This window comes from Carassius carassius, chromosome 30 (assembly GCF_963082965.1).
Source record: "Carassius carassius chromosome 30, fCarCar2.1, whole genome shotgun sequence".
Taxonomy (NCBI): domain Eukaryota; kingdom Metazoa; phylum Chordata; class Actinopteri; order Cypriniformes; family Cyprinidae; genus Carassius; species Carassius carassius.
Genome location: NC_081784.1, coordinates 11,422,503 through 11,443,671, shown reverse-complemented (window position 1 = coordinate 11,443,671; position 21,169 = coordinate 11,422,503). Strand labels below are relative to the sequence as shown.

At 40.4% G+C, this 21,169-nt stretch overlaps 1 protein-coding gene across 6 annotated transcripts in view; it reads left to right on the top strand.

The window, feature by feature from the left end:
• zmiz1a (zinc finger, MIZ-type containing 1a) overlaps positions 1-21,169 on the top strand; it is a 136,344-nt gene extending 115,175 nt beyond the window's left edge. For 2 of the 6 annotated variants that reach the window (XM_059517363.1, XM_059517362.1), the window contains 19 exons: positions 2,958-2,993; positions 11,823-11,958; positions 12,548-12,662; positions 12,746-12,963; positions 13,293-13,488; positions 13,586-13,876; positions 13,969-14,151; positions 14,296-14,364; positions 14,497-14,665; positions 15,007-15,142; positions 15,363-15,573; positions 15,839-15,944; positions 16,048-16,208; positions 16,418-16,485; positions 16,585-16,653; positions 16,786-17,036; positions 17,289-17,455; positions 19,672-19,929; positions 20,684-21,169. In XM_059517363.1, coding sequence (XP_059373346.1) covers positions 2,958-2,993; positions 11,823-11,958; positions 12,548-12,662; positions 12,746-12,963; positions 13,293-13,488; positions 13,586-13,876; positions 13,969-14,151; positions 14,296-14,364; positions 14,497-14,665; positions 15,007-15,142; positions 15,363-15,573; positions 15,839-15,944; positions 16,048-16,208; positions 16,418-16,485; positions 16,585-16,653; positions 16,786-17,036; positions 17,289-17,455; positions 19,672-19,929; positions 20,684-20,791 — 2,948 coding nt within the window. In that variant the 3' untranslated portion in view covers positions 20,792-21,169. Of the gene's footprint in view, positions 1-118; positions 245-2,957; positions 2,994-11,822; positions 11,959-12,547; positions 12,663-12,745; positions 12,964-13,292; positions 13,489-13,585; positions 13,877-13,968; positions 14,152-14,295; positions 14,365-14,496; positions 14,666-15,006; positions 15,143-15,362; positions 15,574-15,838; positions 15,945-16,047; positions 16,209-16,417; positions 16,486-16,584; positions 16,654-16,785; positions 17,037-17,288; positions 17,456-19,671; positions 19,930-20,683 lie in introns of those variants that run through there. The other 4 variants (XM_059517364.1, XM_059517368.1, XM_059517367.1 and 1 more) reach the window with 4 other exon arrangements.

Genomic DNA, 21,169 nt, shown 5'->3' with positions numbered 1-21,169 from the left:
TTTGGTCACGGGCCAAGATACAGCCCGTCTGCCGCGATAGGCACCACCCTCTCTTTGCAAGTTTGAAATGTGAGCCGCCCATGCTTTCCCCCCTTTTCGCCCTCTTGCAAAGTGGCCGTCGCATTGCATGGATGTGTATATGAGTGTGTGCGTGCTTGCATGCATGAATGTGTGGCTTCCATCAGTTTCTAATGAATGAGGGTTTTAGGCATGTGGACTTCACTTAGGACACCATACATCTGAGGTGAGAGGACATGTGTTGCTTTTTTTGCTGCTGTCTCTTCTCTTTCCCTGCCCCCACATCCCTCTCTTTCTCTCTCTAGCTTCTTTTTTTTAAACCCCTTTTGAAACACATCGGTGCTTCCTGTTCATTTTGTGGTTTTGCACTGCAGACACTTTACAGGCTTTTCATTCTGTATGTGTGTGTGTCTGAAGTTTTCTAAGAGCTTAACCTGATTCCCTGTGGGCTACGTCTTGGAGCAGAGGAACCAGGTATAGCAGGAGCCCATTAGCACAGAACTCCATCTGTGATTGGCTTTGCACTAGAAACCCAGAGACTCCGCTGAATAATTGATGTGTATTGTGCAGTCGCTGGACAGGAGAAGAGAGGGAAAACAGAGACAGCCCCAGACAATCAGACTGAGATAGACAGAAAGCTCGTAGATTTCTCACAGGTTCGTCTATGCCTGCTGGTAAAATCCCATTTTCACTGTGCAATGAGAAGACTGCGATGAGAGCCAGATCTCAAGCGCTGGTAAGTCACGTGTCGGTCGCAGTGCATGCGGGCGAGTTGCAGGCAGGTGTATGAGCAGGAACCAAGTTCTGCACATGATCGAGTTGTAACAACTGACTGTGTTTGACCTAGTTCCTCTCTCTCACAAAAACGCTCACACATAGAGGGTCAGAGTGGGCTTGATTATATCCAGGAGGAGAGCTGACCTACTTGAGGCACAGTGTTTTTGTCAATCCTTTAGCGGGTTGATGTGAGCCTGGCGACAGTGTGGCTCCAGCCGGTTACATGGAGAGTCTCTTCCTCTATGTTCTGTGTTCCTCTACTGTTGGCGGCGAGTGTGTGTTTGCTTTTACAGGGTTGTAAATCATTGGATGGGGAGAGGTTTTCTGCATTGCATTCAAGGTTCTATCTGAAGGGCCATAGGGGCAGTTTGTGAGGGAATGAACGTGGGAATTTCTGTGAGTGGGGGATGTGTGATGGCTATGCCCCTGCTGTTTTTATATTTAGAAAGCTGGCTTCATCTCTTGTGTTTCTGCAGCAGTGTCTGAAGTCTAGGCATGATCCCTAGATATTTATAGTAAGTAGTTGTTTCTTGTAACTGCTACAGGGCGGCAGTAAAAGCATCATAAGGATAATATATTGCTCGAGCCAAGTCTACAGGTTCCTGTGAAGTTTTGTTAAAGCTCTCAGCCTCGGAGTACATGCTGATGGGGAAATAAACAGCAGTTTGCCATAATGAGGTTCCTGCTGTTCATGTGAGAAACTTCCTCCTCGGTGGTGAGGAGCTTTTAATAGCTTGGTGCTCTTTGCCCGTGTGTTGTTTGCGTTTGCTGGATTTACTTTAAATAAACGTTAATGTTATGCTAATGTATTGGAGTACTAATGGTTTTACACTTACATTTTCTTAAGCTGTCTACAACTATGCTAGATTCTCTTGAGGTTAAGAAAATAAGAGAGAGAGCCCCAGATAGTCAGATCGAGATAGACAGAAAGCTTGTAGATTTTCCACAGACCCTGATAAAGTGCCATCACCTGTGCAAACATTTACATTTGCCCTTAGTTACAAAGTGGATGCAAGGTAAACATCTAAACAAGTAGGTTGTGTTAACAAATGAAACAAACCGTAAACTGTCTTATTACTGTTGAAGTTTTTGATAGGATAGTTTGGATTTTAAATTCATCCAGTTCTTGGACATACTGTAGTAAGCACAATTGAAATGTCTATTCATCAAAGAATGCTGAATAAATGCTGTGTTAATGTTAATGGTTTCCACAAAATATTAAGCAGACTGTTGATAATTATGTTTTCCAAAGAATCATGTAACACTGAAGACTGGAGTAATGACTCCTGAAAATTCAGCTTTGCCATTACAGGAATAAATGACATTTTAAATGTATTAAAATAGAAAACCGTTATTTTAATTGTTATATTGTTAGGTTTTCTGTAGTAATACACAACCAGTCAATGATGTGAATAAGGATATGTCTGAACAGCTAAGATTGACGCACATGTATGGTATAGGAAAGTCATCTTCTGAATCATTACAATTACAGTTTTATCTATCTGTGTCTGAACTGTCTTGTAATGAAGTCCAAGAGAGAATTTCCATTAGTAATATAGGGAGGTCATAGCCTATGGAAATAACATAGTGACTGCTGAATAGCTATATGCTTGATAATGTGACTAATTTGATATTTAGATGTTTCCTCAAACAGTGACAAATGTGTTAGTCATATGAAGCATTATCAAGACTTAAGCACATCTGTCTAACTCTAAATGATGTGTCATGAGATTCTGTGGTGTATTTTTGGACATATTTAGATTTGTAAATGTTGGAATGTCATGTTAGAATTTTATAATTAAATTAAAAAGAACCAAGTACTGTTTAATACTTTTTAAATGTATCAACTTTATTAAATGATATTCTACTCTAGATTACTTTTGAGTTTCTTAGCTTGAAATTTCTGACAAATGTGCAAGCACCTGGAATATTTCAGCAAATGCGTTGATTTTTAGATCACTTTCTCTAAGATGAGAAGTCAGTGTTTCACACAGCAGGTCGGGGCAGAACCAGGCTTAAGAACCCTGTTAAGTCCCATCAATTCAACCAGGACATCAGTTCACCCATTGATGACGTCAACTCTGCTTACTGATACTTGTCAGATATCTTGTCTTAATATTTCTTTGCCCCCTTGAGTAAAATGTTGAATTTGAACCCTACAGAAACCACCACCTGCAGGAGATGTCAGACTGACACAGGTACTCTTCTGTGTTCTAGCATTGTTTGGCTTGTGAAACACATCTATTGGAGAGCTCTCTCTCCCTCTGTCTTCATCATCACCCTGGGCATTCATTCTGTTTTTGATTTTTTATTATTCATTCGTACGCAGTAACAGGAGATGAATCACGATGATGCAGACGCTTTTGATGTGCTTCCTTTGTTGCGGGGTGTGTATGCGGGGGGGGGGTCATTGGCTTCTGACTGAGCATCCATACCTGTTTCACAGACGCATGGGCTGCAGTGTCATCTCAGATTATCCTGGGATTTTTCTGCTGTCATCTAATCTTCTGCAAAGGCACTCTGTATGTTTACGGCCCAGGTTTTCAGCTTTTTCCCAGACTCTGCATCTCAGGAATGACGTCCCATTTTGTTGTATTTTATGATCAAAACAAAGCCTTCATCCGTATATCACTCACTTCTAGGGCTGCCCTGTGTTTTGTGCCAGTCTGTCTGTCAGCTCTTCTCCATTTCATCGCAGTCATTCATTCCCATTTTACTCAAATCTGTAGCGACAATGCACTGTGCCGTGTGCTTCAAATTCCTTTCCAATTCAGAAGAGCATCAAGGTGTTTCGATCTTCTCAAACAGAGCAGAATGTCAACGAGTGCACATTGTGCGGATGTAACTGCATTGTAGGAGGCGCATTACATCTGTAACTGACAGAAACAGACAGCGACGAGATCGCTTATTCATGCATTCAAATGAGAAATATCAGTTTCATCTGTTCAAGCAGCTACTCTTTGGTTGCTTGTGTAAAACAGTGTGAAGTGTTTTAATCTGCCAGTATCTGATTGTGTGTGTGTGTGTGTGTGTGTGTATAGAGAGAGTCCTGAGTGGTTACATCACCTGGTGTGAGCGCAGGTCACTTTGTGGCCTGTTAACCTCAGTTAGGGGTTAATAACTCTGACTTATGTGAGTGTGTGTGTGTAGACTTTACTCAGGTTCAGCTCTGGCCTTAATTAATATGTGAGCCTCTCATATGCAAGGACCTGCCCTGTGTCATTAGTTAATAGTAGTGCGCTGCCTGAGCACATGCCTGCCATACTGCCAGTGATTTGACGATTTGTGCTAGCTGCTCAGATTGTGCTACCTCCCATTAAAAAGATAGGTAGCACAAATCGATAGCGAAAAATGCTACCCATTAGATTCTGCTACCAGCATCTTATTCATGTGGTTTGAGGCTCCATACCTACCCTTACCATTAAAGTAATGCAAATATATTTTTGGTAGCACAATCTAATAGGTAGAATGTTTCGTCGGTAAACTGGCCACTGAAAACGGAGACTTCACCGTGCCCCATCTACATCACCAGTGCATTTTTACAGTTTTAGCTGGAAGCATAAGCAAATTAATCCAAACTATTTAATAAATGAACACGTACATGGGCTTCGGGCTGTCAGGGTGAAGGAACTTCCCTTTAAGTAATTTTGAGTGGCACAATAGCGCGTTATGTGGTATTATATATAATCTGTGTGTGTATGTTACGATTTAACCATTAATTCAACTACACGTTCAAAAACACTGATAAATTCAAAGAGAGACATAATGAAAAGCACTGAAATAATTTAAGCTTTGAGCACCACATTAGAGGGCTCAGCTGACCACCAATGTGTCGATGCTAAGACAGAGTTTTGACTTTCCTATTTTCACAAATATATATGACTCGGCCTTAAGGACAGACACAAGTAATCGCACATGCTCAGTTGATCTCTCTGTTTAGGCTTAAGTTCAAATCTATGGAGCCTCTGTACAAATCAGCATGGTACACACTGTTATCATTGCAAAGTTATTTAATATTCAGTACACATGCACATTACGATAAAGAAAACACTGAAAAATCACAGTTGCAGAGGTTGTTGCATTCCTCTGCGGTATTACACAAATCTCTCTATGAAGGCTTTTGGAAGTTCTTCTTTAAGCTGCTTACACTCACTGGGAAAGACCTGCATTAACAGATTGAAGTATTTAAGATGGATGAATTTGAAGAGGAATTCATAAAAATTTGTCTAAGGGACCCAATATTTCTGAATAAACAGATTATCTGTATAACTAAATTCATTATCGGTTTAAATTTTTTTTTTTTTTCATTGAATTTTATTGTATAAATGCTATTTTTTCATTTATAGTTTTCAATAAAAACAGCTTTTAACAGGTTCTATAGTGTTCTCTATCACCCATGGTCAGCATCAACTGTTGGATTTCTCTTTGGTTGGTTTTATAGGTCAGGTAAGGTGCTGTGATGATCTTGGTGAGGTGAGGATGAAGGGCAGACATGGCCATGTGGACAAGCAGGGTTGTGTATTTTCATTAAGTGGTCCAGGAAGGTCAGTCGCATGTCTGCCAATTCACTGTGGCGTCGGTCTGAGACTCTCACAGACTCACAGATTGAGAGTGAGGGTGAAAGAAAAGGACTGTGAGGACATTTGAAAATATGGCTTGTGTTATAAATTCCAGCCACATTTTATGCCCTAGACGTCCTCATGAGGTTTGAAATCTTCCCACTTTCCAAAGCTGCACTAGTCAAAATTACAATGTATTCTGAGATTTAAAAGTGGACAGGGCATAGATAGTGTATGTAATTCTTTTAGTGTGGTTTGGCTTTTGGCAGAAAATCTGATATTTATTTTTATTTTTTGCTCCGTTCCAGACCAAAAAAAAAACTGTTCCTAGTGAGCAGCCTACCTAGCATTATGAAGCATTGTGGTTTGAAGCATCATTTAAAGCATCTGGTTTTGCCAGTGTAAGATACCAAATTTTTGCCAAATGTAAGGCAAACATGCATCCTTTACCAAGAAAGTTATCCTTAAATGAATTGTGACAAGCTTAGTAAAAAAAATCCAAGATGGTGAAAGAAATCAAACAAAAGTTGACTAAGTATGATTATACTCCATGCAGAACTGACGTTTATCGATTAAAATGGTATGTAAAATAAAACACTTAAGACAATATTAGTGTACTCTGTATGATTATGGATATTGGTGTTTTAGCTTAGCAACATGATAATTTTAACCAGATTTAACAATTGGAATCAGCTGTAGAGTACATAGATTAAATGTTGAGTACCTAAATCAGTTACTTGTGAGGGTCCATTTCATTTAGGATGCTGCCTGTGTAGGTAGTAGGACAGCATGGCAGCTCAATAGGTTTTTGGAACAAAGCATTTGATTGTACAGTTAACTTTCTACTTGATTTTTTTCATACAATTTTGGCTTCTCTCCCATGTCCTATCTTCAATTTACTGACATCTACTTTTTATTAGCAACATCATAATCAAAAAGCTCATAGAGAGGAGTTGAAGCCAGTAAAACCAAGAGTTTGGCCAAAAAAAGTTGCTGGCAGAGATGAAGCTGCCAACCTGAGAAGGAGCGATGGACAAACATTCTTGGGTCGGCTTCAGAGGCGATTTGGGTAACCGGGGGTGACCTTGGTTCCCTATAAACTGGATCATTTGGGGATTTACCCTGGTCAGTTATTCAAAGCCCACTAAACCTGCTTGGAGAGGCTCTTCTCAAGACAAAGAGCAGACAGGGAGGGGGTTGCTTTGTGTAGTCTCTGTCTCTCTGCTCTGTTTTGCCAGAAGTCTGTAGAGCCACAGGCTGTTGTCCCCTCAGTAAGATGTTTCTGCTGCAGTCTGGTACCTTTAGAAATGGCAGAACGTGGCTAATATGATTCACAGAGCTTGTATGGATAGCATGGATCATACAGCGTTAGCAAATATTGCTCTCTGCATATTTGGAGTGCTGTCTTTTTAAAAGCGTGAAAAAACTGTCTTTAAAAATATTATTGGTCATATTTAGGATGTAGGGACTTTGAAGAGGGTTGTTTTTATTGTCATTTTTACTTGTCATTGAAGTTTTAGAATATACCATATATTAAAACTTTTAAAACATTTATTTCTTTTGGGAGTCAGTTTTTCCTGGTTGTGTTTTTATTAACAACATTAACAAAAAACGTTTATTTCAAGTTTTGTTAACAACAACACTGGCAGTTCCGTGCACATTTTCTTCTTCTTCTTCAAAAAAAGTATTTATTCATATTAATATATTAAGTGATTTATGATGGCATAATATGACACTGTACGATTGATTGGTAAACACTGTTATTGTCTTTTTTTCACCCTGAAATTGCTTCTTATACTGTGTTTAACAACCGTTTTTGAAGCTGCTGGGTTGTGATAAATGACACACTAAGTATGCGAAGCCTCAGACTGTATTAGAGTCTGGCTGGTGTAAGCAAACCTCAGTTTTATTGTCTGGCATGGCTTTGTGAGAGCTATGCTATATGTCGGTACTCATCTCTTCCTGCTGGGATCACTGCCTGGTGCACACCACTGTAAGCCAGCCATACCACCGAAATGCCCATTGCCACAGAGCTAAAGTAGCCTACAGCCAACTTAACACTCAACACAACCCATTCTGGAGCAGGTGTCTGGCAATGCGAGCAGGACTAAATGAAGGAAGAGAGACCGATGAAAGGAAAACTGAGACTGAGAGAGGCATTTTAATACAGTGAATGAAAGAGAAATGTGATTAATGCTGATTTACTGGTGAGTAAGGATTCATGATATCATTTGTTAGAGAAACTTTCTTTTTGGTACTCACTGCTTCTATCTGGTAATACTGTAAAGTACAGTGGGATGTGTGGTTTAAGGAGAGCATGACTGTTTGACAAAAAAAAAATTATTGAATAATACATAATAAAACATGCATGTTGATGACAACTTTACGTCAAGTAATTCTAGGAAAGCTCCTCTGTTCCTTTGCGCTTGCGCAGTTGTCTTACTGCACAACCGGAGCTCTACGCAGGCGTGACTACTGCTAATTAATTAGATGTCATTTGTCTTGAAATTCCTTCAAGCCAGTGCTTCTTTTTGTGGCAGTGTTTATGCAAAAATATATTTTATGTACACGCCATGATCATTTTTTTTTTTTACGGGAGCATTTAAAGAGCAAATGAGCTGAATATTGGATCTAAAGTCAGTGTATCAGTGCATCCCTATTGATGAGAGAGATTGCGTTACAGCAAACATTATGCATTAAAATGACAACACAGCCCCGTGGGTAGTGGTGGAGGCGATGATGTTTGTGGGTGAAATCGTGTAGCTGTATTCAGCTAGGTAAGAGGGATATTGTATGCTGCCGGAAGGAGCTGTGTTGATTAGGTTGTTTTTTGGGTGAGTTTACTGGTTGAATCGCAGGCAGGAGAGCTCTAGTCTTTGTTACGTGTGGGAGGCATGCTAGGCGGGGAACAACATTTGAAAATTGGCAGGCGGCGTCTGGCTGTAACCTGTCATATGAGCTCTAAGTTGGTCTTTTGTGAGAAAATAACAGTTGCCAGCATGCAGAGGTAGTGATTTAGCTGGCCGATAAGCTCTCTGTAATGGCAGGGTAGAATAATTCTCATTGAAGTAGGTGGGTGATTCCAGCCTCATGCTCCAATCCTGCTGGGACGGCTTTCACGCCTGTCGCAGAGAGGTGAGAAGCATTCTCTTTGAAACAGACCCCTTTGATATATTTACACAAACGCGATTTTCTCACTGTAATTGTGTGTTTGAACTTGGATGGGAAAGTGTGTCAGGTGCCGCTGGGATATTGAATAACTTAAAGCTGTTTCTTGGAAGAACTCCAGTTCAGATTCATCAATGCATTAAGGGTCCTTGAATTTTATTCGGAAATGGTTATTAACACAGGCATAAAATGACTAATGTCGCACAAATATGAATGGAAATTCTGTCATTTACTCTATTACTTTGATCTTCTTGTGGTTCCAAACCAGTTTGACTTTCTGTCTGCCTTAGACCACAAAAGATATTAAGTTGCAGCCCTTTTCCAAACAATAATTGCAACCAGTGTCTCTCAAACTCAAAATTTTACAAAATCACCATAAAATATAAAAAAACTATTCCATACAACAACTTTGTGTTAATCCCCTCCACCTTAACTCTCAAATGTCAGGGTGAGTAAATGATTTTTGTGTTAACTATACCTCAGGTGCAGACTGTGGTAAATAAAGCCCTATTCGCATGGGATTACTATTATCTGGGGACCTCGTTTAATTTAGAAATGACCTTCCCACATCTGAGTTTCGTGTGGTGCATTCACACGGGATAAGTGAAGCCTCTGATTTTACTCTAATTTACTGACTTGTCTCCCAGATGATCTGGATGATCGGGTCAGTGATGCTTCTTCAAAAAAGTTTATCATTCTCATGTGTTTTAAGGCTTGTCAATTTAAACATTAAAGTGATTTTAAGCCATTCAAGTGCAAGACGGCACGAAAGAGATCTCAGTGCAGTACTTGCACACTGCGCGTACAAACCTGAAGCACGCACACAGAAAGCAATCTCTGAGACAGTATGCAAATGGAAAATTATGTCAGAATTACTGTCTTGATGACTATTATAGCATAAAAATGTTGTTGGTTATGTCTTAAGTTAACGTAAATGGTTAAGAAAATATCGGATGTGCATTAATAAAAGTGATCCATGCATGTCTTATGTTAATGTTAATTTAACAATGAAGATAGATATAAAGAGAGAATCACTCGCTGCTCTTAACTAATTAACTTCTGTAGCTTTAATGGATATTTGTGTGTATTTACTCTGTAATTTGTATTTTGCTTTTAATGGTCTGTCTGAGGGCTCAGCCTGCATATGGATGAAATCCTAACCGCCCCTGTATAGCGTTATGACCCAGCACCCAAAACACCATCAAAACACTCCAATGCAGCCTCCATTCTTCGCGAATGATGGCGCACAGAAAAATAAAAACGTTTTTAAAAAAATTATATACGACACCGCCAAGTCACCGAGATGCCAATTCGCACTAGACCAATATAATCACAGGACCTCTGTGTTCTGCGAAATATGGTAGGTCATTTGCAGGGAAATATTTACTTTGCAAATTACAAACATGGCTGATTCGCATGGGATTAAGATCACAGACAACCTCCACAATTATTACAAATGACTAGAGGTCAACAGGTAATACTAATCCAGGAGGTGTGTGTTGGTTTACGTTCCCCCAGCAATAAAGGCACTGGAGACAGCTGAGCAGTCTTCATAGTCATTACTTGCTGATCGATTTAGAGAGGAAAGAGCCAAGACAGACGTCTGTCTCTCTGCACCAGAGAGAGAGAGAGAGAGACATTCTGGACTCTTGACACCACCCTCTCTGTTCAAATAGGCATAGCAGGCTTTATTTTTTTTACTCATCTACTTTCTGTGAACTAGATTTAGAGAATAAAGAGGGGTATTGTTCCATGTATGAACTCGTCTTAGGGGAAAGAGAATATTTTATAAGGTCCCTTGCAGAATCTGTTTGATGGCAAAGGAAGACTAGAGGTGCAGCACTACTGAAACATTTCTTGGCTTTTGTTCTTGTTCTGTCGGCGTGTGATTATTTTTTGTTCCCTGTTCTCTGTGTGCAGTTCTATAAAAGTAATTCTATAAGAGTCATTCTATAAAACAGGCACCTTTTTCATGTTGGAAAGATCTTTTTTTTTTTTTAAGTATATGAATGACTGTAATGATTTTGAATATCTTAAATATTCTGCCAGACAAAGAATGTATTTAAATGCAATGTGCCACCTCGAGTTCAATTATTGTTTTGAAGGACTCTGAACATGTGACATTGGGAATGTGATGAAGTGGAACATTTCAAACAACAACAAAAAAAAGTATTATTTTCTAAAATGTTCTCATTTTTTTCTATTTTATGTGATTAGTTGAATATGGGATATTTGTCAAATGATAAGATCTTGTCAAGCATGTGAAAAGATTCATTTTGAAAATTGAGTGGAACTAAATTTAGAATTTGGCTTTCAAAACTCCAATGATTTCACTTCCTCTTTATGCCATTTAGAATGAGAGTTAATGATTATTTTAAAGTTAATGAGTAGTGTGATTAGATAAATAACCTGCAGTTTTGCAATGTTTCAATGCTACAAATTTGTATAACATTTTTAAACAAATTTTAAAGTTAAAAAAGCATTTGTTTGTGTTTAGTGCACTTCATCAAATGTTGTGGACTCAAATGGTACTCTTCTCATAAAATGATTCAGCTAGCAGTGAGTAACTTTCTAAATAGTGTCAGTTAGAAAGTATAAGGACCGTTTGTATGAAGAGCACTTGAATGCAGTGCTCGTGTTTCAGCCGTATGCAGTGTGTAGAATCGATTAGACCAGGTTTTGGCCACATGCCAGCTGCTGCCATCCCGAACTGACTCCATCACCATGGTGAGAGACTCATTTTGTCACCCCTCTCAGGAGTAAAGTGCTGCCAGGACACATCACCGGCATGATTCACTATCCTCAGCACTGATTCTCATCTCCCATTTCTCGCTATTTCTCTCCCTGTCCTTCATCATCCTCCTTTCACAAGAGGGGAAGACAGGTCTAGGGTAGTATGATCACTGCTTAAAGTGCACTGCAGATGAAAAGCATATGATCCTATGAAAAGCATACTGATAGAAAGCTATTATAGAGGATCTCAAGCATGCTTGTACCTCTACTGTGATTGTAGGGACCTCTAGTGGTAAAGACATTAACTGATTGATTTCGCAACACCTTTGGCATCACTATCATCATTGCTTTTAAAACTATAAAAAGAAAAATACTGACATTGAAACAAAAATGGCACTTAAAATCATATTAAGGAATGCTATGTTAATACTTGGCAGTGAGTTTTGCTCTTGCTAAATAGCATTCTGAAGATAAAATAAGAAAGATTGCTGCTTAGTCAATAGGTGATTTGTCTCTGTGCCAAAGATCCTTTCTGATCGTTCTTTGTGTTTGTCTCTTTTTCTCCAGCTCTCCTTTCGTCCTGGTGCGAGGAGCTGGGACGGCTTCTCTTGTTGCGGCATCAGAAGAATCGTCAGAGTGATCCACAGGGCAAAGTACCCTTGCAGCCGCCTATGAATTCCATGAAGCCCTCGCTCTCACATGGGTCAGTACCCAGACAAAATTCTGCTCTAACCTGACGCTTGCTGGAGCCATTCCAAGCACTGTTAAACTTACAATAGTCTTGCCCCTTTCTGATTTCTCAGAATTTCCTCTGGAAATGGAGTCTTAGTGCACTCATCCAGCACAGAATTGTTTGTTTTTATGTGGCATATGATCGTGAACACAAGGCTTTTCCAAGAAGCATTCGACCAAGCTTTCATTAAAAGCCCTGTAAACATGACATCACTGAAGGCTGAGCTGATGAAATTCATTCTCACAGTGTTCCAAACAACAGCAGAAAAAACTTGATATTTTGTAACATTACCCTCTAGGTACGTCAACAAGAAGTTGATAGAGATTGATAGATTGCCAGAGACAACGTTTGCTGAGGAAGTTCACTAGCTTAGTGATGTTTTTCAGAACATTTTGTGCTCTAGGACTAGTGATTGCCTACTTTCGAAAACATTACAGCTTAATTTTCATGGAAAAACAAATGTTCTGTAGTCAGGAGGGAGATTTTTTTCTTTATCTCTTTCTCAACACATGTTTGATGCCCCTGATCTCACATTACTGTTTTGAACACTGTTTTGAAGTGATGGGTCCTTTCCATATGACAGCGTTCCCTGGCAACAAAACACTAACCAGGCCCCTGGCTCGTTGTCAGTGGTTACGACGGTGTGGGGCGTAACCAATACATCACAAAGTCAGGTGAGTCACACATATGGTGTCACTGTACAAAAACAGTAATGGTGATAACGTTGATCTTATAACCATTGTTGCCTTTGATCTAGGTATTGGGTAACCCCATGGCCAATACCAACAATCCCATGAACCCTGGAGGCAATGCACTAGGGTCTGGTATGTCAGCCAACAACTCAGGGATCAACTCACCTCAGTTCCCTGGCCAACAACAACAGTTTTCAGCCAAAGGGGGATCCAACCAGGCCTACATGCAGCAAAGCATGTATGGGCGTCCAGGGCACCCGGGAGGAGGAGGTTTTGGTGGAAGGTAATGTTTCAAGCATTAGAGAGTCCGTTCCAGACAGGATGATGGGAAGTTGTTTGACAAAGTTGTTTTGCATCTCTTTGGGAGATTCAATAAGCTAAAGAAGAGTCTCCCATTAGTGATACTTGACACATGGTTTTAAAGCCAAGCTAATACTCAGTTTAAGGATGTTTTTCTTGAAAGGGATGATATCACCTTCTTGATGTGCCAAGTGCAAATCCAGGAAAGATATTCTGTGGCATTCCAACAAGTTTTATTCCAATAAACAGACTTTTTTTGTCTCTGTAATTTGTGATGTAGACATTTATGTGATGTGTATTCCTTCTGCTCAGTTACCCGGGTGGGCCGAATGCTCCGAGTGGTATAGGAATGCCCCCTCATACACGACCGCCCTCTGATTTCACCCAACCTGCTGCTGCTGCCGCTGCCGCTGCTGTTGCTGCTGCAGCCGCCACCGCAACAGCTACTGCCACAGCAACCGTAGCGGCCCTGCAAGAGACCAACAAAGACTTGAACCAGTACAACCAGGTTTGTCCCTCATTGTTTTGGCTTCTTTCCCTACCCTGGACTTCTAAATGACTCCACTTATTATTATTATGTTAACTGCCATTGGCCTTTTCCACAGGTCTGCTCCTCTTTCCAGATGGGGCCTACGCAAGGATACAACAGCCAGTTCATGAACCAGCCAGGGCCCCGTGGGCCCCCGTCCATGGCTGGAGGCATGAACCCGGCTGGTATGGGTGGTGGCATGAATAGCTCCAACATGAGTGGCCCTCCAATGGGTATGAACCAGCCCAGAGGCCCAGGGATGGGGCCCTTCAGTGGCCATGGCCAAAGGATGCCTCAGCAGAGTTACCCTGGACCCAGACCTCAGTCCATGCCTATGCAGGGCACCAAGAGGCCCTATCCAGGAGAGGTAAGACCACCAATGGTTCAAATAGACCTTGAGTAGATATTTTATATTGGCTATTTGTGTTTGTGAACCAACTGTTTTTTTTTCCCCAACAGCCTAATTATGGAGGCCAGCAGTTTGGACCCAATGGCCAGTTTCCCAACCAGCAAGGGCAGTACCCTAACCCAAATTCTTCTAGAGCTCTTCCATCACCCAATTACCCTGGGCAAAGGATGCCGGGACAACAGGGCTCAGCCCAGTATCCCCCTACTGGGGTAGCCATGGGCCAATATTATAAGGTAAATTCATATTGCTTGGTCTTTGCAGTGTTAGTAGACACAATTTTCTTGAGGAAATAGTGTAATTTGGCTGACACTTCTAAATATTAATAGCAGCTATCTTGTTTTCTTATTTTAAACTCTGTATGCTCTTTCCTGTTTCAGCAAGAGCCATTCAATGGTCAGAACAACAATTTCTCTGGAGGTGGTTATGGGTATAATCAAGGAAATGGGGTAGGTGGTTAAACTATTGCTTTATTTTCATACACAAATATGTGTAATCTCCCATTTGTACTATGTAATATGTACAGATTTGAGGTTTGTTTAGTGACTGCATTCAGTGATCATGTCTCTCTTTGACTAAAGCCTCCTCGGCAGGTGGTGAACTACCCACACTCGCCAGTTCCTGGGAACCCCACACCACCCATGACCCCTGGAAGTAGTATACCTCCGTACCTGTCACCCAATCAGGATGTCAAGCCCCCATTTCCTCCAGACTTGAAGCCAAACATGACGTCTCTGCCTCCACCTCCAAGTGAGTCACGCAAAGAATTCCCACACACGACCGTTTCATTGTACTGATCTCCACTTTGTCTGTATTACAAACTCAGTCACAGTCAATCAGAATAAATCCCTGAGAATCTTTTGATCCACCACCTGCAGCTGAGTGGGAAATAAAAGTCCCATTGCACATTTATCTGAGATTCATGCATTTTTCACGTCCACTCAGATCGCATTCATAATATATGTGCTTCGGTGGGAAAGGGTGAAACTAGGTGAAGGGAAAGCCAAACTTGAAAGCCTCTTACACATTGATACTATGGTCTACATCTGTAGACTGTTAATCCATCTAATCTCTAAAATTTGTTCCCATAGCCAACGAGGAGCTTCGTCTGACGTTCCCTGTGAGAGATGGAGTGGTGCTGGAGCCCTTCAGATTAGAGCACAACCTGGCTGTCAGTAACCACGTCTTCCATCTGCGCCCCTCCGTCCACCAGACACTCATGTGGAGGTGTGCATGTTACTGCTATAAACTGCAATTGCTCTTGACAATTAAATCCTTAATATTTAATTATATTTCTGTCATCATTTACACACACTGTGTGTGATATGACAAGCAGTGTGAACATTCTGCAAGGCATCTCATTTTGTGTACCACAGAAAACAGTATGAGTTGGAATGTCATGAGGACTATTCCATTAAAACTAGAACCTTCTCCTCATGTCCTATAGATCTGATCTGGAGCTGCAGTTTAAGTGCTATCATCATGAGGACCGACAAATGAACACCAATTGGCCCGCATCCGTCCAAGTCAGCGTCAACGCCACCCCCCTCACTATTGAGAGGGGCGAAAATAAGACATCCCACAAACCCCTGCACCTAAAGCACGTGTGTCAGCCAGGGAGAAACACCATCCAGATTACAGTCACAGCCTGCTGTTGTGTGAGTATTCCTCTGCTGTCTTTCAATAATGTATAGTCTGTCATTTAGTGGCCATGTCAAAGAGCTTTTATACAGCATGTGATATGAAATCAGATAACACTGATTTGAAGCAGCTTCTGTTCTCTGCCTTCCTACTACATTTGCTGGTATCAGTTTTATGCTTTCCTGTCTGAAAACTGAACGGTACAGATACTGTATCATGTAAAGGATATTCTGATGTGGAGATGCTTGCTAGCGGGTTGTTATATGTTTGGTCTTGTTGCAGTCGCACTTGTTCGTGCTGCAGCTTGTCCATAGGCCATCGGTGAGATCGGTCCTGCAGGGACTTCTGAAGAAGAGGCTCCTTCCTGCGGAACACTGCATTACCAAAAGTTAGTAGATGCTGGATTCTTTGGAATCTGTGGATGTCACTCTGTATTATCATCTTCATCAATCCCTAATCTTTGCAATGTCTCTTTGTCTGTTTTCCTGCAGTTAAAAGAAACTTCAGTAGCGTAGCAGCGTCCTCTGGGAATGCCACACTAAATGGAGAGGATGGAGTAGAGCAGACAGCCATCAAAGTGTCCCTCAAGTGTCCAATCACATTCCGAAGGATCCAGCTCCCTGCTAGGGGACATGACTGCAAACACATCCAGGTAAGCATGGCTGAAGTGTGTATCTTATAAAAAAACTGATTATGATAATGATATTTACTATTTCTCACTAATCTGCACTATGCAAATACATGTGTTTGGGGATTTCTCATATTACCAAAGCAAAACTTGTGGCAAATGTCTGAATCAAAACAAATTGTTTGAATCTGTTATTTTGCATTGATTAAATTTAGATTTGTTTTCTTGTGCAGTGCTTTGACTTGGAGTCCTATCTGCAGCTGAACTGTGAGAGAGGAACGTGGAGATGTCCTGTATGCAAGTACGTGGCTAACCATACAAGAATTGTTTTGGGTAGCCAAATAAATGTGATACTTGTTCCTCTTAGCTCTGTGTTTTATATGTTTCTGTCTGTCCCCAGTAAAACAGCATTACTGGAAGGGCTGGAGGTGGATCAGTACATGTGGGGAATTCTCAATGCGATTCAAAAGTAAGTTTATTAATCAAACATTGGATCACGTGGTTTTTCAGTACGAGTCCTGTAAAAATGCACCTGAGATATGATTGTTAAATTATAAACATCCTATTATTTGCATTCATTAATTTTGTTTCTTTCTTGCAGTTCGGAGTTTGAAGAAGTCACCATCGACCCTACATGTAGTTGGAGGCCGGTGCCCATAAAGTCAGACATTCATATAAAGGAGGACCCAGATGGCCCTTTGGCCAAGCGTTTTAAAACCATGAGTCCCAGTCAAATGATCATGCCTAATGTGATGGATATGATCGCCCAGCTGGGTCCCGGCCCTTCACCCTACACCCCCCTCCCCCTTCAGCACGGAGGAAACAATGGTGAATATGGGGGCCACGGTAGAGGTCAGCACCTGATCAGGATCTCTGTTCTTTTCTTTCTCTCGGTCTCATAAAACAGTCCTTAGCATTTAACAAGCTTCATTGTTTAGGTACGCTTCATGTTTTCCCTTCAGTCGTAACAGTCAGAAGAACTTACGCCTGTGAGCTCTTACCAGGCTGGTTTGGCATCCAAGCTGTCTAAATCTCTCTAGCTCTTTGTCTCTGCGATTCTGAGGTAATCGCTGCTCACTGCTGTTTCTCTGTTTTGTGAATCAGGCAATAGTTACCAGGGCCATGGAAACTTTGACTTCTCCCACAGTAACTCTGGTGGAGGAGCTCCCATGAATGACTTCATGCATGGACCCCAGCTCTCACATCCGCCAGACATGCCCAACAGCCTCATGGGCCCTGACAAGCCTCTCGCCCACGGCATGCCTGACTCGGTAAATCACTTTATACCCCTTGTTTTGAGACATATTTTACTAGATTTTTTGTATTAAAAACTAGGAACAAATCACTCCAAGATAGAAACCCCTTTAAAAGTTTGATATTCACAAAAGGTCAAATGATACTAGATTAAAAGGATGCATTAAAAAAAAAGGAAGTGGCTAATGCCTTAAAGGTTTAGTTCACCCATAATGAAAATTGTCTTAATTTACTCAACCTTGTGTCAACCTCACAAATTAAGATTTTTAATTTTCAAATTAAGAAGTGAAATTTAGCGAAAAAGCATTTGAACAAACCTCATTGGCTCTTGTGCATCACACATGTGTTTCCATGTTTTCTAGTGATGGGAAGTTCGAACATTTTACTGACTCAGACTTTTGAGTCACGTTCAGCAAAATGAACATATCTTTTTTCGAGCCATTTTGTTCATTCCGTTCATTTTAACAAAATGTAATTAAAATGTTACATGTTACTTCCCCAACACATCTACTACTTACACAAACGTTGATCACACTACAAACAATACAAAACCATAATGCTATAATAAACAGAAAAGATTAATTCATTGTTTACCTGGGTCTTCAGTCTGTGATTAGCTTACCTCACCTCTTGTCTGACAAGTCTTCGGGTTTAAGTCATTCCTTAATCACGTGACAGCCCCATACACTAAACCAATGCAGTCTGAGCCGGAAAGAGAATTGATTAGTTGTCACGTGATTAAGGAACGACTCAAATTCGACCGAAAGATGAACTAATCAATTCTCTTTCCGGCTCAAAACTGCATTGACTGACACAGGTGAACTACTACTAGCAGAACAGAACCTATAGAATATTGCGCATACGCGACTGAACGAATCACCCCCCGAGACGACACGTTCTTCCCGAGTCACATTAAAGATTCGTTCAAAATGAATGAATTATTCAAAATGAACAAATCGTTCAAGAACGACACATCACTAATGTTTACCAAATGTAAATTTAGCGTTTGTGGAGTTTGTGAGTGCAGCTCTGCTTTCTATACTGCCGTTACTGGAGAAACTGCTATTTCTGCTGCTCCAAAAGCCCCTCCTAGTGGCAGGAAATGAATTTGCCTTTTCAAGAAGCCCGTCTGCTGTTTTTCTTCAGACCAATGTGAAAATCAACCCATGTTTTTATGAAGCAAACACAGTAGTAAATGTGAACCTGTGAATTTATAAGAAGCAAATGTGCCCTCTAAAAATCTAAACAATTAAGACAGTAAGAAATGTATGTTTTAAATGAATACAATAATTTATAGCCTAATTTATTGACTTTTCTAAAAATGGTTCAAAGGCTGAAATGTGACGTTTATCATTTTGATTTGTGAAAACCTGCATCTGAACTGTAAATTGTCTTTTTATGGTTTTATATGGTACCAGACATTGCCCTACCCCACTCATATGGCATTAATTTTATTTGTGCAGGTCATTTATTTGAGCAGGTCATAAAAAGCCATAAATTTGAATTAAAAAATTCTGCAGATACCATTTAAATAGTGATATAAAATTGATATTTGTATTTTGAAAATGTTTTTTATTGATTTTTAGACTATTATCCAATTTTCTCCATTAAAAAAATTTTTTTTTTTTTTTATCCGGTCTAGTTATATTAATTTCTAGCTACTAAAAAACTGAAGAGTGCCTGCCAAAAGGTCTATCAGGGATTTTGAAATTTTGCGTGCCCTGCTGTAGCTTCTCAGAGAGAAATTTATCATGCCTCAGCATGCTGTCTAAGAGGTTTGGTCCCTTTTCGTGTTTCGTGCCTTTTAAAGCCTCACCACTGTAACTATCAAAGCATGTAGCAGATCCAGCAATAAATTAAGAAAATTACTGTCAAACTTTGCCTGCTGGCTTGCTATTAACATTATTACTTTTAATACTAACATGAGGTGTTTCAAAATAAAAGTCTCTTATTTTACACCTGCTAAAAAATCTAAATAGCTCCAAAAGCATGTAAATGAACCATTTTCCTCTTAGTATTAAGACCAAGTTCACTTTAGTTTTGCGTAGACAAATTTGTTAAATATATAGTTTTGCAAGTCATCTTAGTTTTATGAAGATGTATGTGCTCTGGAATCATCTGCATGGCACCTGTTTTGCTCTTTGTCTGTCTATGGCTGCCACTCGAGCTCTCTCAGATGGAATGCTCCACTTTATGCAGAGAGACTCATCGCTCCTCTCTCCTCCCTTCGCAGATGCCCCATCCCGTGAGCGCTGATCAATCCCATGCTTCCATGCAGCCAGGCATGCATGCATCTCCTCACCCCAACAGCCAGTCAGCTCAGCCATTGCATCACAGCGGCCCCCCATCCTCCCAGCCCCCACGCCAGCACCCACCCCCCCAGCAGCCAGGCCAAAACAGTCACCCACATGCTGACATGACCTTCAACCCTGCCGCCGACGGGCAGGCAGGTGGCCAGGGACCTGCAGACATGCCCGAGCCTTCGCTGGATGTGAGTATTCACACTGATGCTTGTTTGGGCTTTCTTTCATTTCAAGAGCCACATGCTACTTACATTTCTTGCACAGTCATGTAAGCCTCTCGCTTTCCTCATGGTCCAAAGCTCTGAGTGTCCCAAAACATCCTGATTCAAGAAATATTCTGAAATCATTTCAAGTTAAGCTCTATCATTTGAGCATTTGAGGCATAGTGATGACGTAATTACCACAGAAATGTATTTCTATTTCAGCTACTTAAAAAAAAAAAAAGGCAAAAAAAAAAAAAATCTGTTACAATGAGAAACTTAAAACGGAATTGTCTGTAAGCATAAGCACGCAGCATTTATCTGTTTTAAAATTTCTGTTTAAAGTTATATCCAATTTTACAACTTCTTGACAAATTAATGCCATGAACCCTAAAAGATTATTGCCATAAACCCCTAAATTATTATAAACATCTTTACAGCTCAAATAATAATCAAACAACTAACAATCAAGTAATACTACTTTGATCAATTTGATTTACCTGCCATTTATAAAACGATTAGCCTCACGTTCTTTTAAGTCCTCCAAAAATTGTCTCCATTTACTTCTATTCTCATCCTCATTGTAACCTTTTTTTTAATGCCACAAAAAGCTGTCGACTGAGATTGTATTGAACCGGGTATATATTTATGTATTTCAAGATATATTCCCATTATTTTTAAGGTTCTTAAAGATCATTTGCAAGATTGTAATGTAACTGTATCTGTCTGTCGCTCTCTGCAGCTTCTGCCAGAACTGGCGAACCCGGACGAGTTGCTGTCATACTTAGACCCTCCTGACCTCCCAAGCAGCAGCAATGATGATCTGCTTTCCCTTTTTGAGAACAACTGACTTCCTTCAGGCGGCCTTTAGGAGACAGGCCCTCATTTGTTTGGCTGTCAGGAATTGAGAGGCATATGAAGACTGACTCTGTACTTTGCAAACAGGAAACAGCCATCTTTTTGCCTCTTCCTCGTGTAAATATCTCAGTCTTTTACAAGCAACCTTTTCCACACATATATGGCAGCCATGTTGGTTCGCACTAAAGTGATATCTTTCAATACTAATGGAAATACATGTGCAGCTATTATCAGTTCATATGAATACGTCACACAGAACTGTGTGTGTGCTCACTAGGAAAGTATTGTAGCATTTTTAATTCAGATTTTTTTTCCTTTTGTGAAAAGAAGACCTGAATAGAAAATATATATATATATATATATATATATA